Source organism: Epinephelus fuscoguttatus, linkage group LG14 (assembly GCF_011397635.1).
Source record: "Epinephelus fuscoguttatus linkage group LG14, E.fuscoguttatus.final_Chr_v1".
In the NCBI taxonomy this organism is placed as follows: domain Eukaryota; kingdom Metazoa; phylum Chordata; class Actinopteri; order Perciformes; family Serranidae; genus Epinephelus; species Epinephelus fuscoguttatus.
The window spans coordinates 2,735,668-2,756,839 of record NC_064765.1 but is presented as its reverse complement, the minus strand read 5'-3'; the positions used below and the strand labels follow the sequence as shown (position 1 = coordinate 2,756,839).

The following is a 21,172-nucleotide window of genomic DNA, read 5'->3' as shown; positions in this document are numbered from 1 at the left end:
ATTCAATACACTAGCACTCCCTGTCCTGTGATGTTGCTTCAGTGCTGAGTAGAAACAGAAAACTTTGCAACTGCCATCATTAAAATTTAGAGGTTTTGAGGTACTCGAGTATTTTTACTGTATGTTACTTTATACTTGTACTCATCTACATCTCAGGGGGAAACATTGTACTTTTTACTCCGCTACATTTATTTATCTGCTTTAGTCACTTTGACAACTTAGATCATTAATACAAAATACAATCAGCTAACAACTGATGATGCATAATTATAGATGAAACTACCCGGCAGTATATTAAAACAAAGGGAGACGAGACTTTTGGTCATTCCACTTTCTGTGCGCACCTGTGGGGCACTTGGACACGTGGCAGGATCTGAAAGAACGCATTTTTATAGGTGGAGGCATCAAAAGCTGCGACAGTCATGGCTTTTTACATTTTCACCGGGTTTAATCACAGAGCTCTCCACGTCATGATGCACTGACAGTTTGGGAACCCTGCAGAGTTTCCCTCAGAGGAAACGTGTGTTGTCTGGGACATAAGTCTGAAATTATTTTTAAACAGTCTCACATCCACTTGCGTTCAGATTAAATGTGGAGCCTCGTTTAAAAAAGATGACTCGCAGGAGTTTGGGTGGATTCAAGTCTGACAGGAACAGACAGCTCTGAGAGAGTTTCACGAGACACACATTTTGTCTTGGAGCTGTCTGAAGTGTTTTCAGTGCGTCCTGACTCCATCTTGTGCAGGGCCACCACCAGGAATTTTGGGCCCCATGAAAAAAAATCACAGTTGGCCCCCCCTGCGCAGCTGTTGTCACCAGTCTCTAGGACCTAACTGACCCATTAAAAGCTTTACATAACTCTAACTTTGAAGGCTTGAAACTGTCTTGCTTCTTGTAGTTCAATACTACCAGGACAATTACTGCTAGTGAGTTGTACATGCAACAGTCTGCATACAGTATGCAATTCACTATTTGATGCAAGATTAAAAGCCGCCATAAAAAATGTGCTAAAGGCCATCTTTTACAGTCTATTTGCAATTTTTATTGTAAAATCCCAAAATGGAAAAACACATTAATGAAAGACTTAAAAAAAATAACTTAAATATACATTAACTTTTCAAAGTAAATTAAGATCATCATCTCAAAAATAATAAAACAGCAGATTTTTGATATCAATAAATGAACAATGCGTGTGTGTGTGTGTGTGTGTGTGTGTGTGTGTGTGTGTGCAAGCTGCTCAAATAAATTGCCCTTCATGAGGGAATAATAAAGTCTGTATCTATAGATGTCATTTAACGGCCATAATTCAATCTAAATGAAAGCGTCTAACTGGATTATTTTAATACTGCCTGTACCTTTAATACAGGCTGAGTTAGGCTGCTTAATGTTTCCAGCTGTCCAGCATCCAGTACAGACAGTCGGAGGCTGTTTTTGTTTCATAATAATCATTTTGTGGAAAAATAATTTGTATGAATTTCTGTCATTAAAAAATATTTTGTTTTCTTTTTTGTAATGGTAAAAAAGTGCGAGAGAGAGAGAGAGAGAGAAATTGCCACGGACTCCCTGCAATGAGGCATGTGTTGCTCACCTTCTTCACTGGGACGGGGAGGGGTGAAGTTATGGGCAGACAGGGCTGCTGCTTCTGACTCATCTGTTGTTGAGTCTGGTAAAAGGGGCGGGGACAACTGGTTTAATATGAACATCTTGCTAAACATTTACCTGCACTGATTACATGTAGGTTCAAAAGGGGTGAAGTGTAGGATTCAAAAGATGCAAAAGAAACTGTGCAGAATTATTCATTCGCTGCGCACATAAATTATAGAGGGTCTGTGGTGATTTTCCACCAGTGTGATGCTGGTTGCATAAACTATAATCAGCGGATCCGCCGTGTGTAATTGCGGTTCCATATTGCGCAACATCTCTCCAGGTAAGACTGCAGGTGGAGCAGATACCTGCTGCCTTCAGAGGGTCACCAGCAGTGGCAGTTCTAGCCTAAATGGCACAGGGTAGCGGTGCTGCTTTGTCAGGCGTTGCCGCCCTCTCCATAGCCAAACAATGGGACAGCCAGCGCAAAGCGGTTTTACAGCTGATCATGTGTAGAGGCCTTAAATGGGACAGTGCTGTGTTTGCTAGACACCACCAAGATTCCACCAGAGGAGCTGCCGATGACACCGTCTCGCTCTGGGGCTGACTCCGGAATCTGCGAGAGTGTAAGAGCTGGAGAGCCCTCCTCTTCATCAGGAGGGCACCCCTACATCCACAAGTTGACTCTGCAGTTTGACGCTTTCGTCGAGCTGTGTTTACGGCAAGACCAGGAGAAGGATGGTTTGCCACCGCTCTCATCTCCCATTCTTTCTTCAAACAGATCAAACGTCGGCCCAGTGGCTGAATAAATCAGTTAAAGGACTGATCTTTGTATGTTTAGAAATAATAGTGGACGCTCTCTGAGGCCCCTCACAACCCTGAAAGATGCAAGATGGTTTAGTCCGCCCCTGCATTACTCTTAATGCAGTTAGTGCTACAGTGAGTGAGTGGCTGCTGATGCTGCCGGAGCTCCAAAGTACTCTGTCATGTCTTTACTCAAGAAAGGGAAATTGTGGTTCCAGAAAGGAAAGGGCAAAATAAAGGAAAGAGAGCAGAGAGACATGGAGAGGAGCAGCCGGGGGCCCACTGAGACTGCTTACTATGATTACTCAGAATTTGGAGCTACCAGTTCATTCAGCCTTGGGGTAATGTTCAGCATAGCTGCTGTTATGTGTACATTGTGTCCTCAGGATCTCAGCCAATCAAGAGGTGTCAAACAAGTGTCCACAAGCCACTGGGTGTCATCAGGGTGAGTTCACACCCAAGTCAGACGGAAACCTGGAGAGCATCACTGAACTTTATCCTTAGTGAACTTCACTCACAGAAACTGTTTACTAACCAAAGTTCAGTGTCCTCGGAGCTGTCGGGTCTCCAACATGGATGTGAAGGAGCTGGCTGTGAACGCGTTGGTCCAGAATAAGAAGGCAGCTCTTCTGATCGGAGCTGGTGTCGCTGTTCTGGGACTTGGTCTCGGATATAAATACCTGAGGAAGTCAGAGAAAGTAGTCCGTGTAGGCGTAGTGTCGCAGCTCCTCGTTCACCCTCTCAAGTCTGGCAAAGCGGTGTCTGTGGCTCTGGCTGAGTGCCACAAACTCGGGCTGAAGTCTGGAGAGCTGCAGGATCGGTGAGATTTAACTTTAACTTAACTGAGATGTCACCAAAATCTGTGCAGTTGAAAACAGTGACAGTAAGGGACTGTTCTTTAGTTATCCGAGGAGAGGGGTGGCTGGGTGTGACTTTTTTTCTGGAGGAAAATCCACGATCCTCCCTTCACCATAAATGAGTTATAAAACTTACCCTTTGATGTTTGAAAGTTAAAAGTTGGAGATGAAATCCTGGAGCTGAAAAATGTTTTTAACTCTTGTCTTGCAAACAGGTTATTTTTGGCCAAATTTTAAATGAGACAAAGAATAAAGTGATTTTGATGAAATATCTACTCAAACTCAGATTTATGGTTGTGTGTTTTTATACTGACTATGGAAGCCACCCTCAGTGTAAAATGTATTTGTGGGAAGCTAATATGTCCTGTAGGGGTCACTGTACTGTCATGGGTGTCTGTCAATATACATAGGAACCATTCATTGAGGGAGTAAGAAGAGTGTAAGAAGAAAAAGAGCCTTTACTGCTCGGCTCTGAGGAAGACAGAAAACAATCCGGTTGTGTTTGAAACAGCTGCACCAACAATAATACCACCAAAATAATACTCCGCTAATGAAGGCTAATATGGAGCCCCAGATAAAAAATAAGTATTAGTTTTTAATTTGCTTATTTTTGATTGCAGACACTGGCTGGTGGTGACAGAGGACGGTCACATGGTGACGGGCAAACTGCACCCTCGTCTGGTGTTGGTGTCTCTGACCTGTGATGGAGGTCATGTTTGTCTGAACGGCCCAAACATGGAGGAGCTGCGATTCCCCATCAAACAGCCCAACAATGCCGTCATTGACTGCAGGTTTCACATCACATTTCACATTCTTCAGATTTGGCACAAACGTCAACTTGGGCTCTAGAATAAACCAATAAGAATCTGGTGGTTGAAGGTCACCAAACTTCACACTTGACACAAATGTCTAACAGGATAAAATAATGAAGGTCAAAAGGTCAAAGGTCAGCTTGACTGTGACATCATCATGTTTTAACGTCATATCTCAGGAACAGAAGGGGAGACATTTGGTCAGATACTGAATTGGTGACTCTAATCTTGAAACTGTGCTGATTGTATAGATCTTCTGTGTGTGAAGCATCCATGTTTTCACTGACATGGATGGAGACTGTCAGAGACACTGGACTGGTGGGCGGAGTCATACAACCACAGGGTGGACTGGTGGGCGGAGTCATACACCTCTAGATTATTTTAGACCAGTAGTCATTTTGTCTTTCACATCATTTACTTTTGCTCCCCGTCTGTTTTCAGACTTGTATGCCTCTTGTTGTTTCTTTGCTTCAGACTGTACAGAGCTAACAGTCAGGGACTGGACTGCGGTGATGAAGCATCTCGTTGGCTCACTCGTTATCTGGGGGAAGAGAAGACCTTCCGCTTGGTGCATTTTGAACCCCAGATGAGGATGAGGAAGCGTGTGGACAGCAAGCATCCTTTCCCACAAAACACAGTAAGTAGGACGACGTGCTGGAGTCTGCGTTGCTCTTCATTCTCAGGTTTTTAAGCCTCTGACTGTTTGCATGGACTGGCAGTTTGGTGCGTTGTCTGCAGTGATGCGGGCGCTGCGCCGGACTGTTGTGGTGAAGAGGGAGCTGAGCTGGAAGGCAAAGTTTTTGATTTCTTGGTCCATCTACGTCCCAGCCCTCACCTATATAGCTCTGGGTAGTGACCGAAAGAATGACATTGTGGATACAAGCAACCAAAATAAGTTTCCTCTGTAGGGTGTCTGGGCTCAGCCTTAGAGATAGGGGGAGGAGTCAGACATCCAGAGGGAGCTCACAGTAGAGCCGCTGCTCCTTCGTGTCGAAAGGGGTCAGTGGAGGAGGTTCAACATCTGATCTCCTGTGAGAGGTGTTCTGGGCACGTCCCACTGGTAGGAGGCCCCGGGGCAGACCCAGAACACGCTGGAGGGATTACATATCTCATCTGGCCTGGGAACACCTTGGGCTCCTCCAGGAGGAGCTGGAAAGTGTTGCTGGGGAGAGGGACGTCTGGGGTGCTTTGCTTGGCCTGCTGCCCTTGCGACCCGACCCCGGATAAGCGGATGAAAATGGATGGTATTATCTGTGATTGTCTCAGCTGTGTTTAGCCATGCATCCTGTTACAGGTGGCCTACGCAGATGTGGCACCTGTGATGCTGCTGTCCGAGTCCTCTGTCAAGGATCTCAGCAGCAAGTTGGAGAAGGAAGTCACGGTGGAGCGTTTCCGCCCCAACATCGTCATCAGTGACTGTGAAGCATTCGATGAGGTTTGTGTTCGTGTCTTTTCACTAAAACAAAGAAAATCATATCAAGGCTAGTCATGTAAACATCAGATTACAACCACAAAAAATAAAGTGAGATCCTCTGTGTCTCTACACTACAGCCCATCAGGTTTTGTTTTCCCTCGTGCGTGGAACAATCATCATGCAGTGCTTTACTTCTGACTAATCCCTCGCCCTTTTCACTGTGAGCAGTGTAGTGGGAAAATAATGCACATGGGAGAGACCGACAGTTTTTCCACCTCCTGTCAGGGTCCTGAACACAGTCACATAGCTTTGTTTCCTACAGGGACACAGGTTAAGGTGTTATCCCTCCTCTTGTTTTCTTCTTGGCTTGGAGCCACAGAGGGTGATCATGTAAAGAGAGGTGAGGTGTCTGTGTAAGTTAGGCAGTGTGTACATATAAAAACAGACCAAAAGAAGCTACTGCAGGAACATTTCTTGTTGACTGAAGAGAGTCCTCTTCCCTGTTGTCAGTCCTCTGATTTTCAGAAAGCACCACGAAAAGCAGCGTGGACTAATTTTATCTCCGACTCTAAAAACCAACTGTTTCTTTTTTTTTTTTTTCAGGATTCGTGGGAAGAGGTCCAGATTGGCAGCGTGAGACTGCAGCGTGTAATGTCATGTGGACGGTAACACAGTTGATGCTTCTCACAGATTTTAATCAGAGACAGAATTCTACACAGTCAGTGCTGCAGTTTGAGTTTGATTCCCTGAACCCAGTTGATCAGAAGTAATCTGATCAGATTACAGCTGTCAGACTGGATCCAATCTTTTTTTTTGTTTTAAGATTATTTTTGTGTCTTGTATTTGACAGGACAGTAATGTAGTGTTAAAGGGAGAGAGAGGGGATGACATGCAGCAAAAGGCCACAGGCTGGAGCTGAGCCTGCAGTCACTGCAGCAATGACATTGCCTTTGTACATTGGACACCAGCTCTGCCCATTCTGCTACTGGGCACCCTTGATCAAATCTTGAAAACGGGTTGAAAAAGGATCTTGACAAAGGATTCTGAAACTGGATTAGATCCTGTAATGCAGTCTTGGTTTTGATCTGACTCCAACTTTCAGTATGTGCTGTTCAAAACTTTTTAGTTGGATCGATCCAAATTATCCTGATCCCAGCATACGGACAAACTGTAATAAAACTTATGAAATATATATACATTTATTTATATTTTACACTTGGTTGTTTAACTGTTACAGTGATAAATTACATAAAGGAGACATTAGGGTACTTTTTAAGCATTTCAGAACAGACACATAAAAAATTTACAACTGTCAATATATATGTAAAATAAATAAATAAATTAAAATAACTATTAAAAAATAAATAAGATTTAAAGTTACAACCTCCAAGACCTACATTTTATTCTCTTTAGTGGTACGTACGGCAATAATTGGTAATGTAATTGTTTGCAAACTGCCTACATTGTGATAAATAGTACCATTTAGAGCCCTGGTTATCTGGATCAAGGCGGATTTTTAGTTGTGCATGGGCTCTATGCCATAGACTACGCATGTGGCCTACGCCGTTGTGAGCATTTATACTTGTGCGGTTGTGTGTCTGTGTCACTCTGCAGTTACACCTCCAAAATACTAGGTAGCGGTGGAGTTTCTGTGAAGTGCTGTAAAGTTTAGTTGATTCAAAACACACATTAAACACACATTAAACACACATTAAACATGGCTTAATAGAAACAATTTCAAACACAAATCAGCTTCACTATAACTCGCAGCATTCACAGACAAACACTTGTCTTTATCTGGACACATTTTCCCCACAAATACAACATGCTAACGTTATTAGCACAAGCCTATGGCATTTTACATTGTATAAATTAGCCTAGCAATCGCAGCTCCTCCACTACTCCTCTGCTCATATAAATCCAGGAACAACAGCAACATGTAACAAAGGTAATGTTACAAAATTCAGCTCCATTACAACTCACAAGGTTCACTGACAAAACTGTCTTATACTAAACATGTTTTCCCCACAAAGATAACATGCTAACATTATTAGCACAAGCCTATGGCATTTTGCATCATATAAATTAGCCTAGTAGCTAGCAGAGATTTGCTCTGCTCATATGAAACCAGGATAAATCACACACAAGACTGAAAATGCTATTTTTGTGGAGGCTTTATTGTCTTCACAGATTATTGTTTCTTATCTGTGAAATTAAAGTAAATCAAAGCTTTGTTTCCACTGAGGGAAATGGCTTCAGCTTACAGAGACAGACAGGAGGTCTGCGTCACTGTGACGTGTAGTTATATTCTTGAGGAGGTGCATGTAGGACGACGATGAAGGGTACATGTCTACACAGAGCCCCATCCATAGGGGGGTCTGCCCATTGGTTTGACATCCCATTGTTCCGACCATATTAAACTCATTGTTCCGAAGTCCCGTTGTTCTGAAATCATCATGATGCCCTGTGGTTAAGGTCTGGTTGGGTTTAGGCACAAAAACCACTTGGTTAGGGTCAGGAAAAGATCATGGTGTGGGTTAAAATGAAAAAGACAGTGGCAAACACATAAGCCGTGAGCCTGCTCCGCCTCAAGCCTTTCCCAGCTGACCCAGAGTCAGTCGCGGTGCACCATCAAGGCAGAAATACGCCCGCCGGGAGCCGTTCAGCACCGCGGAGAGCTCCCCACACAACCCCGACCCCAGAGTTAATAACAGGAGGTTATGGTGTTTCACTCTGTCCTCTCTATGACACTTGTATCTCGACCAGTAGCCTACTTTTGTTGCGTTGGCTGATCCTCTATGGTACACAAACACAGTATAGCCTGGTATAATCACATATCGGAACAACGGGACTTTGGACCAATGGGCTGTCGGACCAATGACATGTACCCACCGTATGTATGCCGTTGATTCAACGCAGAAGTGTAAATTCTGCTTCAGGCTGATCCAGTCCAGTAGTGCTTTGGAAAAGTACCACTGGACTGGATCAACTGGTCATGGATAGTAAAATATGGGATTTCCAAATCCAGATAATTCTGATTCAGATTAAATTTATTGAACAACTGGGCCCTGAATAGAAATTAAATTCACCAGTCACTGTCAGTGAAGTGTCTGTATGATGTTAAAGTGTAACTGTGGAGGTTAGGGTTAAGAGGGTGAATACAAACTTACCTGTACCTTTGTTGTTTCCAGGTGTGTTTTCACCACCGTTGACCCTGAAACTGGTATCATCACCAGGAAAGAGCCTCTGGAGACACTGAAGAGGTACATCTACACTCTGTATTATTAAACTGTCCTCTATGTAACTTTCAGCACGCTTGTTATCGTCAGCAGGTGAACAGATTGTAAAGTAACTTAGTACTTGAGTCATACAACCACAGGGCAGTAATTCTAGTTTTCCCCGTCTGATTTCACACTTATATTAATTTGAACTCTTTCTGGTGAAAATTCCTTCACAGCTATCGTCTGTGCAAACCATCAGAGAAGCACATCTACAAATCGGCTCCGCTGTTTGGACAGCTGCACACCGTGAAGAAGACAGGGATCCTGCACGTCGGAGATGTGGTGTACAAGATCAGCCGCTGATGGAGGGACAAACATGCTAACAAACATTTAGTCCCTTTGTTTGAAGGGGGGAGAAATCTTTATGGTGCTAACTGGACATTTATTTCACTGGTAATTAAATCCTGAATGTACTTGCTGCTTTTACAGAGAGAAAATAAACTGTCTTAAGTTTAATCAATACTTTATTTTTATTGCTTTTCATTATAAAACATTAAACAAGTACATAAGGGTAAGAAAATAAGACACCACAGCCTACCTGAGTATTGTTGCTGAGCGTGTCCATCCCTTTATGACCACAGTGTACCCATCTTCTGATGGCTACTTCCAGCAGGATAACGCACCATGTCACAAAGCTCACATCATCTCAAACATGACAATGAGTTCACTGTACTCCAATGGCCTCCACAGTCACCAGATCTCAGTCCAATAGAGCACCTTTGGGATGTGCTGGAACGGGAGATTCTCATCATGGATCAACTGTGTGATGTCATCATGTCAATATGGACCAACATCTCTGAGGAATCTTTCCAGCACCTTGTCGAGTCTGTGACACCAAGAATTAAAAAGGGGGTCCAACCTGGTACCAGCAAGGTGTACCTAATAAAGTGGGCGGTGAGTGTATATACATTTACAACAACATTGCAAAACAAGCAGGACATATTTTAATTAGCAGCAGCAGAAAAGAGTTTAGTGCTGACACACGGATGTGTTCATCATCCGTTCTTTTAACTGATTATTTAAAGGGAAATTTCGGTTTATTTCAACCTGTCTCCTATCGTCCTAAATTTGTTTCAAGTGACTAGTAACATAGAAATAATAGTTAGCATGTTAGCCATTAGCCTAGATACAGCCGTAGCGTCAGACCTGTTAAAACGTAAGTGAACGGGCAACCTTCAAGTGCAAAGTTAGTCCACTAAACAAGATTTTTTTCCACAAAGACCGCCTCATATCGTTAGGATAAATGTCAGAGAACATATAGAAAACCACATGTAAACCTGTTGTCTTACCTTACCGGTGTGCTGCCATGTTTGTTTACCATTTAGCTAAGGCTGCAACCGGTCCCATTCCTTGCAACAGAGGCATTCCTCTTCTGTGGGCACTGGGGCACAGCATTCACAGGTACACCACCAATCTCCAGAGCTACGCAGCCTTGCAGCAGCCATTCCTCCTCTGTCGTCCTCTACCTGTTGCGCCTCTCTCCTCCTCCTCCGTTCTTCAATTTCACGAAGCTCTTCGTCAGTGTATTCAGCCATTATTCTATAAATCTTTATTATTTTTCGTCACTAGTCACTTGAAACAAATGTAGGACGATAGGAGACAGGTTGAAATAAACTCAAATTTCCCTTTAAAGATCTATGAGTGTTCAGTTCTCTGATATGAATTACAATCACATGTGTCAGCTCTGGTAGTTTCCAGCTACGCTCCTCAGAGTGGTTGCTCCTTAATGAACCCTGGGTTTTAACACATCTGGGGAAAACTGCATTCTCCTACTGTGAGACACTTAGTAGGAGAGGACACTTATATCCATCAATCAGTTTAAGGGCATCATAAAGAATGTGGTGACAGAGATACCAGTTAGTTAGTTAGTTAGTTAGTTAGTCAGATAGTCGGTCGGTTGGTCGGTCAGTCATTCATTCAGTTAGTTTGTCAGTTAGTCTGTTAATTAGTTAGTTAGTTAGTCTGTTAATTAGTTAGTTAGTTAGTCTGTTAATTAGTTAGTTAGTTGGTTAGTCAGTCTGTCAGTCAGTCTGTCAGTCAGTCAGTTAGTTAGTTAGTTAGTAGCAGTTTAATTTGAACATGTAAGCAGAAAATAAACAAGATAATCATACAGTGGTAGACAGGCATAAAAAAACAGGTTACTAAAGGAAGCATAAAAACTGAAAACAACATATAATGATTTTATTTTCATGACCAAAAAGGAGTGGGAGGAAGTACAAACTTTTTTATTCACACCCCTTCTCCATGACCTAATAGTAGTTCTAATATATTAAATTAATTACCAGTAATATTTGTCTTACAGCCTTACCTATATACCTTATTCAAAAAATAATCTCATCTTTATATCCTTATCCAGTCATGACAGATGTGTTTTGCTTTGTCAGAATTTATAGATATACAAACGATGTACATACATAGACATGGTTAAATAAAGATTAAATTAATTAATTTAATTAATTAATTAAATCAGAATATACAGAAACTTTTTTTTTTTTGTTCTTAAATATAATTAGGCCCAATTCTGTTGCTGCAGATGTCGGTGTTGATGTTCTCAGTGTGTCCGGTAGGAGGCAGCGATGTGACGTCAATGATTCAAACTGCCGCCAAACTTCAAAGAAGAAGAACAGCGAGGTCAGATTGGTGCGTTCAGGTGTATCAGGGTTTTATCACAACCTGAGTTTAGTCCTTTTGGTTGACTTGTTTTTCAGGACTTTTGTTTTATATTTTGTGAATCGTTTCTTTAATTTGTGAGTGAAAAATAAAAAGCAGTAGAAAGCAGTGCTGCTGGCGGACTGTGAAAACCGGAGCTGACGTTAACGGAGCGTCAGTGAACTTCACTCACAGAAACTGTTTACTAACCAAAGTTCAGTGTCCTCGGAGCTGTCGGGTCTCTAACATGGATGTGAAGGAGCTGGCTGTGAACGCGTTGGTCCAGAATAAGAAGGCAGCTCTTCTGATCGGAGCTGGTGTCGCTGTTCTGGGACTTGGTCTCGGATATAAATACCTGAGGAAGTCAGAGAAAGTAGTCCGTGTAGGCGTAGTGTCGCAGCTCCTCGTTCACCCTCTCAAGTCTGGCAAAGCGGTGTCTGTGGCTCTGGCTGAGTGCCACACACTCGGGCTGAAGTTTGGAGAGCTGCAGGATCGGTGAGATTTAACTTTGGACACAAACATAATTAAACAACACTGCTCTTTATTGAACTGAGCTGAGAGTGCTGCATTCACTGACCACTTTTATGGTACTTCACAATTTGTGCTACTTTGTACTTTTATAGGAATTTACTGTACTTTTATACTCCACATTATTTATGAACACCTTTATTTTTTTTTACATATAAAACATGGGAATAACTAATAAATGGTGCATTAACACAGACTGAGTGTTTCCACAGTCACACAGGTGTTTGCAGCCTTTTCCAGGGGCGTAAATACAGGCAGTGCATTTGCACTGGGGCCCGTGGAGGGGCCCAATCAGTGGCATAAGGTAGTTGCGATGGGCACCAGTGCACACTATCATGACAGGCCCTAGTGCACGCTGTTGTGCACATATCATATTGTCACTGGACGACATCAACACACATATCACACAACAATTAGCATTACATATCTTTATGAGACAAAAACTACCAAAGAAAATCAAAAATATTCATTCATTCATTCATTCATCTTCTAACCGCTTCATCCTCTTGAGGGTCGCGGGGTGGCTGGAGCCTATCCCAGCTGACATCGGGCGAGAGGCAGGGTTCACCCTGGACAGGTTGCCAGACTATCACAGGGCTGACACATAGAGACAGACAACCATTCACACTCACATTCACACCTACGGACAATTTAGAGTCACCAATTAACCTGCATGTCTTTGGACTGTGGGAGGAAGCTGGAGCACCTGGAGGAAACCCACGCTGACACGGGGAGAACATGCAAACTCCACACAGAAGGGCTCCCACGCCCGGGATCGAACCGGCAACCCTCTTGCTGTGAGGCGAGAGTGCTAACCACCACACCACCGTGCCGCCCCAAAATCAAAAATATATATTAATTAAACAATTTTAATAGTTGATTATAGTTTATGTAAAACAAATATATGATTTTGTTATAGGTATGATTGACTATTTTACAAAAAGAAAGTTCTTCTTTGAACACAGTCATATTTCCAAGTTGGCTATCACTCATTGGGGCCCGTTCTCTATTCACTCCCCCCTGCCTCACGGGCCCCAGTTCAACCACACTGCCTGCACTGTTTATATTTACGCCCCTGGGCCTGATTGCCAGCTGGAAATACGCCTGTGTTCAAAGAAGAACTTGCGTTAAATCAAAAATTGTGTGATTGTCTTTATTTGCCCGTACAAAGACAAACACATCTCCATCATGATTTTCTGTTTTCAGTCTGTAACAAATTATTTGCTTCTTCTACATAAACTACAATTTAGTTTATGTAGAAGAAGCAAATTGTAGTTCTTAACAAGAACTACTGACATTGACGTTGTCCAGTATCAAGTCTCTGTTTGATCAAATCTCTATTTCAATTTTATGTATATGTTCCATTGCAAAAGTCTTATTAAAAAATTATTTTTAACCAATTAAATCATTATTTGATAAACTAACTAAAATTATTCTCTCTCAATATCAATTTGGCTTCAGATCCAACTACTCCACGACTACTGCTCTTTTAAAATTTACAAATGATGTGTTTTCGGCATCTGATCAGGGTTTTCTTACTGGATCAATTTTTGATGATCTTACTAAAGCTTTTGATCTTGTTGACCAGTACGAGTTGTTAGACAAGCTATATACTATTGGTTTATCTAAACATGCTCTTTTGTGGTTCAGTTGCTATCTACATAGTAGAAAACAGTGTGTTTCTCACAAAGGATGTAAATCTGATTTACTTATTCAGCCTAGAGGTGTTCCTCAAGGATCAACCTTGGGTCCACTTCTTTTTTCTATTTTCATTAATGACCTTCCTCTTATTTTTTCTGATTGTTCTGTCCAATTATATGCAGATGATACTATTATTTACACCTCAAAGCCCTCGTTTTTACTAATTCAAGAATCCTTACAACATGACTTTGATATTTTTCAGACTTGGCTTTCTGAAAACAAATTATTACTTAACCAAACTAAAACATGTGCAATGCTCTTTGGTTCGAGACAAAAACTTAATTCTGATTCTTTGTTTCTAACTTATAATGGTGGTAGAGTTCTCCAGAAAGTGGAAAAGTATAAATATTTGGGTGTTTGGATTGACTCAAGACTAACATTTAAACCACATATTAAATATGTTTTAAAGAAATTTAATTTTGGTGTAGGGGTTTTGTTTTGTTCTAGGCATTGTTTTACATTTAATGTCAGGAAAAAACTCATATTGCAACTTATTCTGCCTATGATCGATTATGCTCATATTGTTTACCAGTTCTTTTTTTACTCACCATTGTATATTATATGACACACTTGAGTGGCTTTCCTTTAGATAATAGACGGCAATATCACTGGTTTCAGTTCATTTTCAGATGCATTCACTTTAATTTCCCTCATTGTCTTAAACAATTTTTGTTCCTTATCTTTCCAATTACACTTTAAGAAGTTCAGACCAGTCTTTTTTTACAGTCCCCTTTGTCACTAAAGAAATTGGCAAAAAAGATTTCAAGTCATTGTCCCCTTACTTATTTAAAACCTGATTGTCAATGTTTCCATTCATAATTTAATGCACTGTCACTCCCAAATTCTCTTATTATTCTATTTTTTTCTCTCTTATTTTTACTATGATTATGTTAAAATTATTTTAGACTGATCTATTTTATATTTCTCTTTCTTTTGTTATTTGTTTTATGTTGAGATTAAGGATGTTAATGGTTGTCTTTGTCAAGTTTTATTTTATTTTATTACTATTTTTCATCTAGTGTTTTGGATTTACCTGTGGGACCCCCTCACAAACGAGATGTCGCATCTCAAGGGGTTTATCCCGTTAATAAGGAAATTTCAACCTAATTGCAACATGACGGGTTTGTGGAGGCGTACAACTGTGAAGCAGTAATTCTAGTTTATTTTGTGACTTGTTGCAGTTCCTTTGCATCACTTTATGGTCTTTTCATGTCTTCTTGTGGTCATTCTGAGTCTCTTCCTGGTTGGTACATGTTAACTGAAGTGACATTGAAGGTGGGGGGTGGCTGACATTTTGGGCCTGTGCCCGGTCGGCCTGTTGAGTAATCCATTCATGTCTGCTCTGCCTGAACTGGCTCTATTAAATTGTAAACAGACAAGTGTTTTGCTTTAACCTATGTGAAGTAAGAGAAAGTAATGGCACCATCAGTGTTTAGACTGATTCCCGATTGGCCTCTCAAGGTTCAAGGTTCAAGGAGTTTTTATTATCCCCGTGGGGCAATTTGTTGTACAGCCAGCAGTAATAGACAACAACAAACAATCAAGCAACAATCACTCAGACAACAATAAACAACAAGAGACAACAGAAAATGAAGAGCTCTTTCACTTTGCAAGTCTGTCTGCCACTGTGTACGATCTCCTGGGAAAATGAAGGCTCCATTTACGGCATAAAGGAAGTTCGTCAACCAAAACAGGAAGTGGATAGCATTCTGTTTTTTCCTGGTAGCATCTCAAGTTACTAAAGAGTATCAGCGTAAGTTCTTTATGGAACGACCAAAGTAACTGTGGAGAACAAAATGCTGCTCAGGTCTGAGAAGAGAAAACCATCTGGTTGTTTGGAACAGCTGCACTAATAAATATACCACTTTTAAAGTCATCCATAATTATCCACTAACAGAGGCTGACATAGAGCCTCAGAAGTCTCAAAAAATATTAGTTATATTTCACAAGTTAAAACTGAATGTTTTGATTGCAGACACTGGCTGGTGGTGACGGAGGATGGTCACATGGTGACGGGCAGACAGCAGCCTCGCCTGGTGTTGGTGTCTCTGACCTGTGACGGAGGTCATGTTTGTCTGAACGGCCCAAACATGGAGGAGCTGCGGTTCCCCTTCAAACAGCCCGACAATGCTGTCATCGACTGCAGGTTTCACATCAAGGTTTAATTTTTAATCCGCTCGGACTGAATCCAGAACTGTTTACTTGTTTATTTTTTTTACCTTTTAGCATTTTGTTGTTTTGAGAGTGTAAAGGGACAGGAAAGGTTTTATCTGCAGGTTGATTAAAAATTTAACTAAAGGTGTTAGTGTGTGTTGTAACAATATGTTCACGACCTAAAGCTCATTAATAATCATAATTATAATGAAAAAGACACAGACAGTTAAAGTCTGCAACTTACAATTTTCATTATTGATTAATCTATAGATTGTTTTCTTGGTTAATTGATTAGTTGCTTTGTCTAAAACACGAATAACAGTTAACTTTTATAATTTCCTGTAGTACAAAGTGATGGCTTATTTTGTCCAACACGAAAATGTTCAGTTTACAGTCGTATAAAACAATAAACGCAGAAAATCTTCAACATCTTGATTCATTTTACACTTTAATATCTGCTCATTTTGTCATTTAAGGACTTTGTATATCCTGTTATTCACAAAAAGAAGGCCGTAATAGATACTTTATATGTTACTGTTAACACTTGTTTCAAATCATTATTTAAATCATTTAATTTTAGAACAGGCTTACACTGTCGGATTGTCTTTCACATTATTTGTTTGTTCCCACTCTGTTTTCAGACTTGTATGAACACGTCTTGTTGTTTTTGTGCTGCAGAGTGTTTGGAAATGACATCCAGGGGCGGGACTGTGGTGACGAAGCGTCTCGTTGGCTCACTCGTTATCTGGGGGAAGAGGACACCTTTCGTTTGGTGCACTTTGAGCCCCAGATGAGGGCGAGGAACCCTGTGGAGAGCGAGCCCATGTGCCCACAGTTTGAGGTCAGCAGGACGACGACGTGCTGGAGTCTGTTACTTTTATTGTTCCCAGATTTTAAGGGTCTCATTGAACGCCTCCACTGGAAGGTTCTGTTTAAGTGTAGAAAATCCTTGATATTAGTAATGGCGGGTTCAGACTACACTATATCAACCCGGTTATAGCCCAACGAAGCATCTTATGGTGTCGGCTCGGATCGTGAAAGACGTGTTGTACATGATAATCCATCGTTTTATCTCGTGTAGTGTGTCATAGTAGACGACAACTGACACCACGTCTGGGACGCCTCACAACGTCCTGACAGAAAGTCTAGCATGTTTGATTTTCTTTTTGTCTTCCACGACTTCTCCCGTCACATCCGTACCCATGTTTTCACAGACATGGATGGAAACTGTAACTGCAGTTTGACGAGTGTGCAGAGGTGTACAACCACAAAACAGTAATTCTGGTTCACCTTCATGTCAGCGTTACCATAAGGTATTTCTGTACTTGTGATTGTCTCAGCTGTGTTAACTCTTGTATCCTGCAGGTGGCGTATCCAGATGTGGCACCTGTGATGCTGCTGTCCGAGTCCTCTGTCAAGGATCTCAGCAGCAAGTTGGAGAAGGAAGTCACGGTGGAGCGTTTCCGCCCCAACATCGTCATCAGTGACTGTGAAGCATTCGATGAGGTTTGTGTTTATTTCTATTCCTTAAACAAAGAAAATCATATCAAGGCTAGTCGTGTAAACATCAGATTACAACCACAAAAAATAAAATAAGAGATCCTCTGTGTCTCTACACTACAGCCCATCAGGTTTTGTTTTCCCTCGTGCGTGGAACAATCATCGTTACTTCTGACTAATCCCTCGCCCTTTTCACTGTGAGCAGCGTGGACTAATTTTATCTCCGACTCTAAAAACCAACTGTTTCATTTGTTTTTTTCAGGATTCGTGGGAAGAGGTCCAGATTGGCAGCGTGAGACTGCAGCGTGTTATGTCATGTGGACGGTAACACAGTTGATGCTTCACACAGATTTTAATCAGAGACAGAATCACTTCATTTATCAACAGCAGTAAATTCAACACAGTCACTGCTGCAGTTTGAGTTTGATTCCCTGGATATGAATACAGTAATTGGTAACTGAAGTGTAAAAATATAACTGTAGAGATTTAGGGTTAAGAGGGTGAATGAAACTTACCTGTACCTTTGTTGTTTCCAGGTGTGTTTTCACCACTGTTGACCCTGAAACTGGTATCATCACCAGGAAAGAGCCTCTGGAGACACTGAAGAGGTACAGTTACACTCTGCATCATTTACTGAGTGTCACACATCAGAAGCATCACACTTCAGCCTAAAAAAGAACAGTTATTATACCATGCACAAAAGAAAATTGGGCAGAAAAACCCACTGCAATTCAAACGTAGGTTTTGAGAGACTTTTTAATATCAGTAAAATCTGGCAACCCTACGTGGCATTTTTATGCCTCCGCCCAATGACAGCCATGACCAAAGGCATTATGTTTTCAGGTTGTCTGTCTGTCCGTAGGTATGTTATGTACATAAGTCCCATTAATGTAAATGTTATATCACAAGAAAAAATTCTTTTAATTTGGCACAAACATCCATTTGGACTCAACAATGAACTGATAAGATTTTGATGGTCAGTCACTGTGACCTCATCTGTCTCATTTTCATGAACGCGATATCTCAAGAAGGCCGTGAGGGAATTTCCTCAAATTTGGCACAAACGTTAACTTGGACTCAACAATGAACTGTTTACATTTTGGTGGTCAAAGGTTAAGGTCACTGTGACCTCATCTGTCTCATTCTATGAACGTGGTATCTCAAGAACACCTTGAGGGTAATTCTTTAAATTTGGCACGAACATCCACTTGGACTCAATGATGAATTGATCAGATTTTTGTGGTCAAAGGTCAAGATCATTGTGACGTTGTGTCTGTCTCATTTCGTGAAGATATGAGATATCCCAAGAACAACTTGAGGGAATCTTTACAAAAAATGACACAAACGTTTACTTGGAGTCAAGGATGAACTGATTAGATTTTGATGGTCACAGGTCAAAGGTTAAGGTCACTGTGACCTCATCCATCTCATTCTTGTGAACGTGATATCTTAAGAACAACTGTCTTCACATTTCTTCAAATTTGGCACAAAGATCCACTTGAACTAAACAATGAACTGATCAGATTTTGATGGTCAAAGGTCAAGATCGTTGTGACGTTGTGTCAAAGGTCAAGGTCACTATAACTCTGTCTCTGTCTTATTCTTGTGAACGTAATATCTCAAGAATGCCTTGAGGGAATCCTTTAAATTTGGCACAAACGTTCCCTTGGACTCAACAATTTATGGTTTGATTTCGGTGGGCAAAGGTCAGTGTGACCTTGCATCGGTCTCATTTTCTTGAACACGATATCTCAAGGACACCTTGAGGGGATTTCTGTAAATTTGACACAATCGTCCAAGAATGAACTGATTCGAATTTGGTGGTTGAAGGTCAAAGGTCACTGTGACCTCACAAAACATATTTTTTTAGCCATAACTCAACAGTTCATATGCTGATATGAGTCTGGACAGACATGGATATGGACTGTAACTGCAACTTGACTGGTTTATGAAGGCATAAAACCCCAAGGCGATAATTCTGGTTTTTTACAGATTGATATGTAGCTTAATTGAGTTTTGTATTTTCTGAAGTGAATTATGCGTTTGGTGTGAGTGTGTCTGTGAGTGTGTGTATCTGTCTGTCAGCAGCTAAACTAGCAAACTACTGGACCAGTCAACTTATTGTTTTGTGTCAAGGATCTCTTGTGGTTGTGGTAATTTACAGCTGTTGAGAAAATTTTTTAGTGACTGTTTTTTAACCGTCACTGACTGCTGACTCCTCACACCTCTGACCTGGGCCGCAAGTTTTCCGGAAATCTTCTTGGCTAAAAACAAAAAGCCTTATCGTGTGTTGCAGGAAACATTTTGGCCTCTGTCGTGGCTCAGAAACTGACATCCATAGAAAAATTTGGTCTCATTTTGAACTGGAGCATCTGCAGATTAATTCCATACCTGATATGTTATGATCCACCAGAGTTCGACACGATACGAGATGAATTAGTCCCTGTGTTTGTGATTTTGACCGCCATCTTGACTGTAAGGGAGCCAGGAGGGACAATTCCATCAGGCCCTGCTGCGTCACATTCCGGCTATGATGTGGTTTTGTTTCGTCCTTATGGCATCATACTACACTAGAACCACAGAGCATTTTGCCTTCTAATTTTGTAGCCTTACAGATTTATTTGGTTCCTGAAAGTGCACTTTTCTAGTTTTTGATGTGTCGAGACAGGTAACTGTATTTTTGTTGTTAATTCTGGAGAGTTTTTCTAATCCACCTCTAGAAGCAAACATGTTTTAGCTTCTTTGAAAATGTACATTTAAATGTGGTTTCTGTCTTCTCGATGAGTCAATCAGTCAAATGGACCCAAGTGGGCACTTTCACTTAAGTCAAGTCTAATTTTGAGAACTGAAAGATACTTGAATCAATCTTTAGTGGCCTTCTAAATTCCTCCTAACTCTTTCTGATGAAAATTCCTTCACAGCTATCGCCAGTGCAAACCGTCTGAGAAGCACATCTACAAATCGTCCCCGCTGTTTGGACAGCTGCACACCGTGAAGGAGACGGGCATCCTGCAGGTCGGAGATGTGGTGTACAAGATCAGCCACTGATGGAGGGAATCAGAGAAGGAAAAACATGCAGACAAACATCTCTTCACTGTGTTTGAAGGGGAAAGAAATCCTTGTTATCAGCATTATCACTGTGAAATCATTTTACTCATTAACACTAAAACAAAGCACTTAAATACTTTTTTAAATCACAAAAAGCACATTTTTTTTTAAATTTATTTAGCCTTTATTTATCCAGGAAATGTTCCATTGAGATACAAGATCTCTTCTTCCAGGGAGTCCTGCCCAAGACAGCACACATAAGTTCCATACATAAAACAATAGGACAACACAAATCACTCTTTCTGAAGTAGAGCTGCGATTCACACACAGATGAAGAGATAACATGCAATATAACAGTTTTTATAGCAATATATTTTTTATATTAATTGTCTATGACAGTTGTAACACTAATGGTGCTAATTTAACACATTTGTAACAGCTGCACATTAATTTCACTGATAATCAAACTCTGAAGTACATGCTGCTATTAAAGAGAGAAATTAAACCGCTCAAAGTCTTTTTAATTTAACACTTCACATGTGTTTTTATTATTACTGCGATAAACAGGGCGAAGAATCGGTATGAGATTTTCACGGTACGTTAACCAACTCAGAAAATATCACAGTTTCATGTTATTGCTGCATTACACCAGGGTTGTCCTTTGTCACTGATCCTGTTTGTGAACCTGCTCTGGAGCAGGTCAGCTGTTCAGCATCAGTTACCACGGTGATTTATCTCGGTAAAAAGTGAACCAGCTTCGTAATACTGAAAACCCAGAGTTAACCCTGAAGTTAACTCGCTAACTCCAAATCCTGCTTCATAGTACAGATCTCTGGTCCGT

The 21,172-nt window shown here is 41.1% G+C and overlaps 3 protein-coding genes across 3 annotated transcripts in view; 2 read left to right on the top strand and 1 right to left on the bottom strand.

Annotated features, from left to right (window-relative positions):
- Positions 1-2,711: 2,711 nt before the first annotated feature.
- LOC125900850 (histone-lysine N-methyltransferase 2D-like) overlaps positions 2,712-21,172 on the bottom strand; it is a 422,240-nt gene continuing 403,779 nt past the window's right edge. Inside the window, exon 6 of the transcript XR_007450885.1 lies at positions 2,712-2,722. The gene's annotated coding sequence lies outside the window, so the exon portion shown is untranslated. The remainder of the gene's footprint in view (positions 2,723-21,172) is intronic.
- Positions 2,898-9,122, top strand: LOC125900891 (mitochondrial amidoxime-reducing component 1-like). Its single transcript, XM_049596166.1, has 7 exons — positions 2,898-3,207; positions 3,865-4,035; positions 4,531-4,693; positions 5,351-5,491; positions 6,074-6,135; positions 8,662-8,733; positions 8,928-9,122. The coding sequence occupies exons 1-7, from the start codon at positions 2,960-2,962 to the stop codon at positions 9,052-9,054; spliced, it is 984 nt and encodes a 327-aa protein (XP_049452123.1). The 5' UTR covers positions 2,898-2,959; the 3' UTR covers positions 9,055-9,122.
- marc1 (mitochondrial amidoxime reducing component 1) lies at positions 11,435-20,836 on the top strand. Its single transcript, XM_049596143.1, has 7 exons — positions 11,435-11,895; positions 15,605-15,775; positions 16,462-16,624; positions 17,149-17,289; positions 17,546-17,607; positions 17,820-17,891; positions 20,205-20,836. Exons 1-7 carry the CDS (start codon positions 11,648-11,650, stop codon positions 20,329-20,331), a joined length of 984 nt encoding a protein of 327 aa, XP_049452100.1. The 5' UTR covers positions 11,435-11,647; the 3' UTR covers positions 20,332-20,836.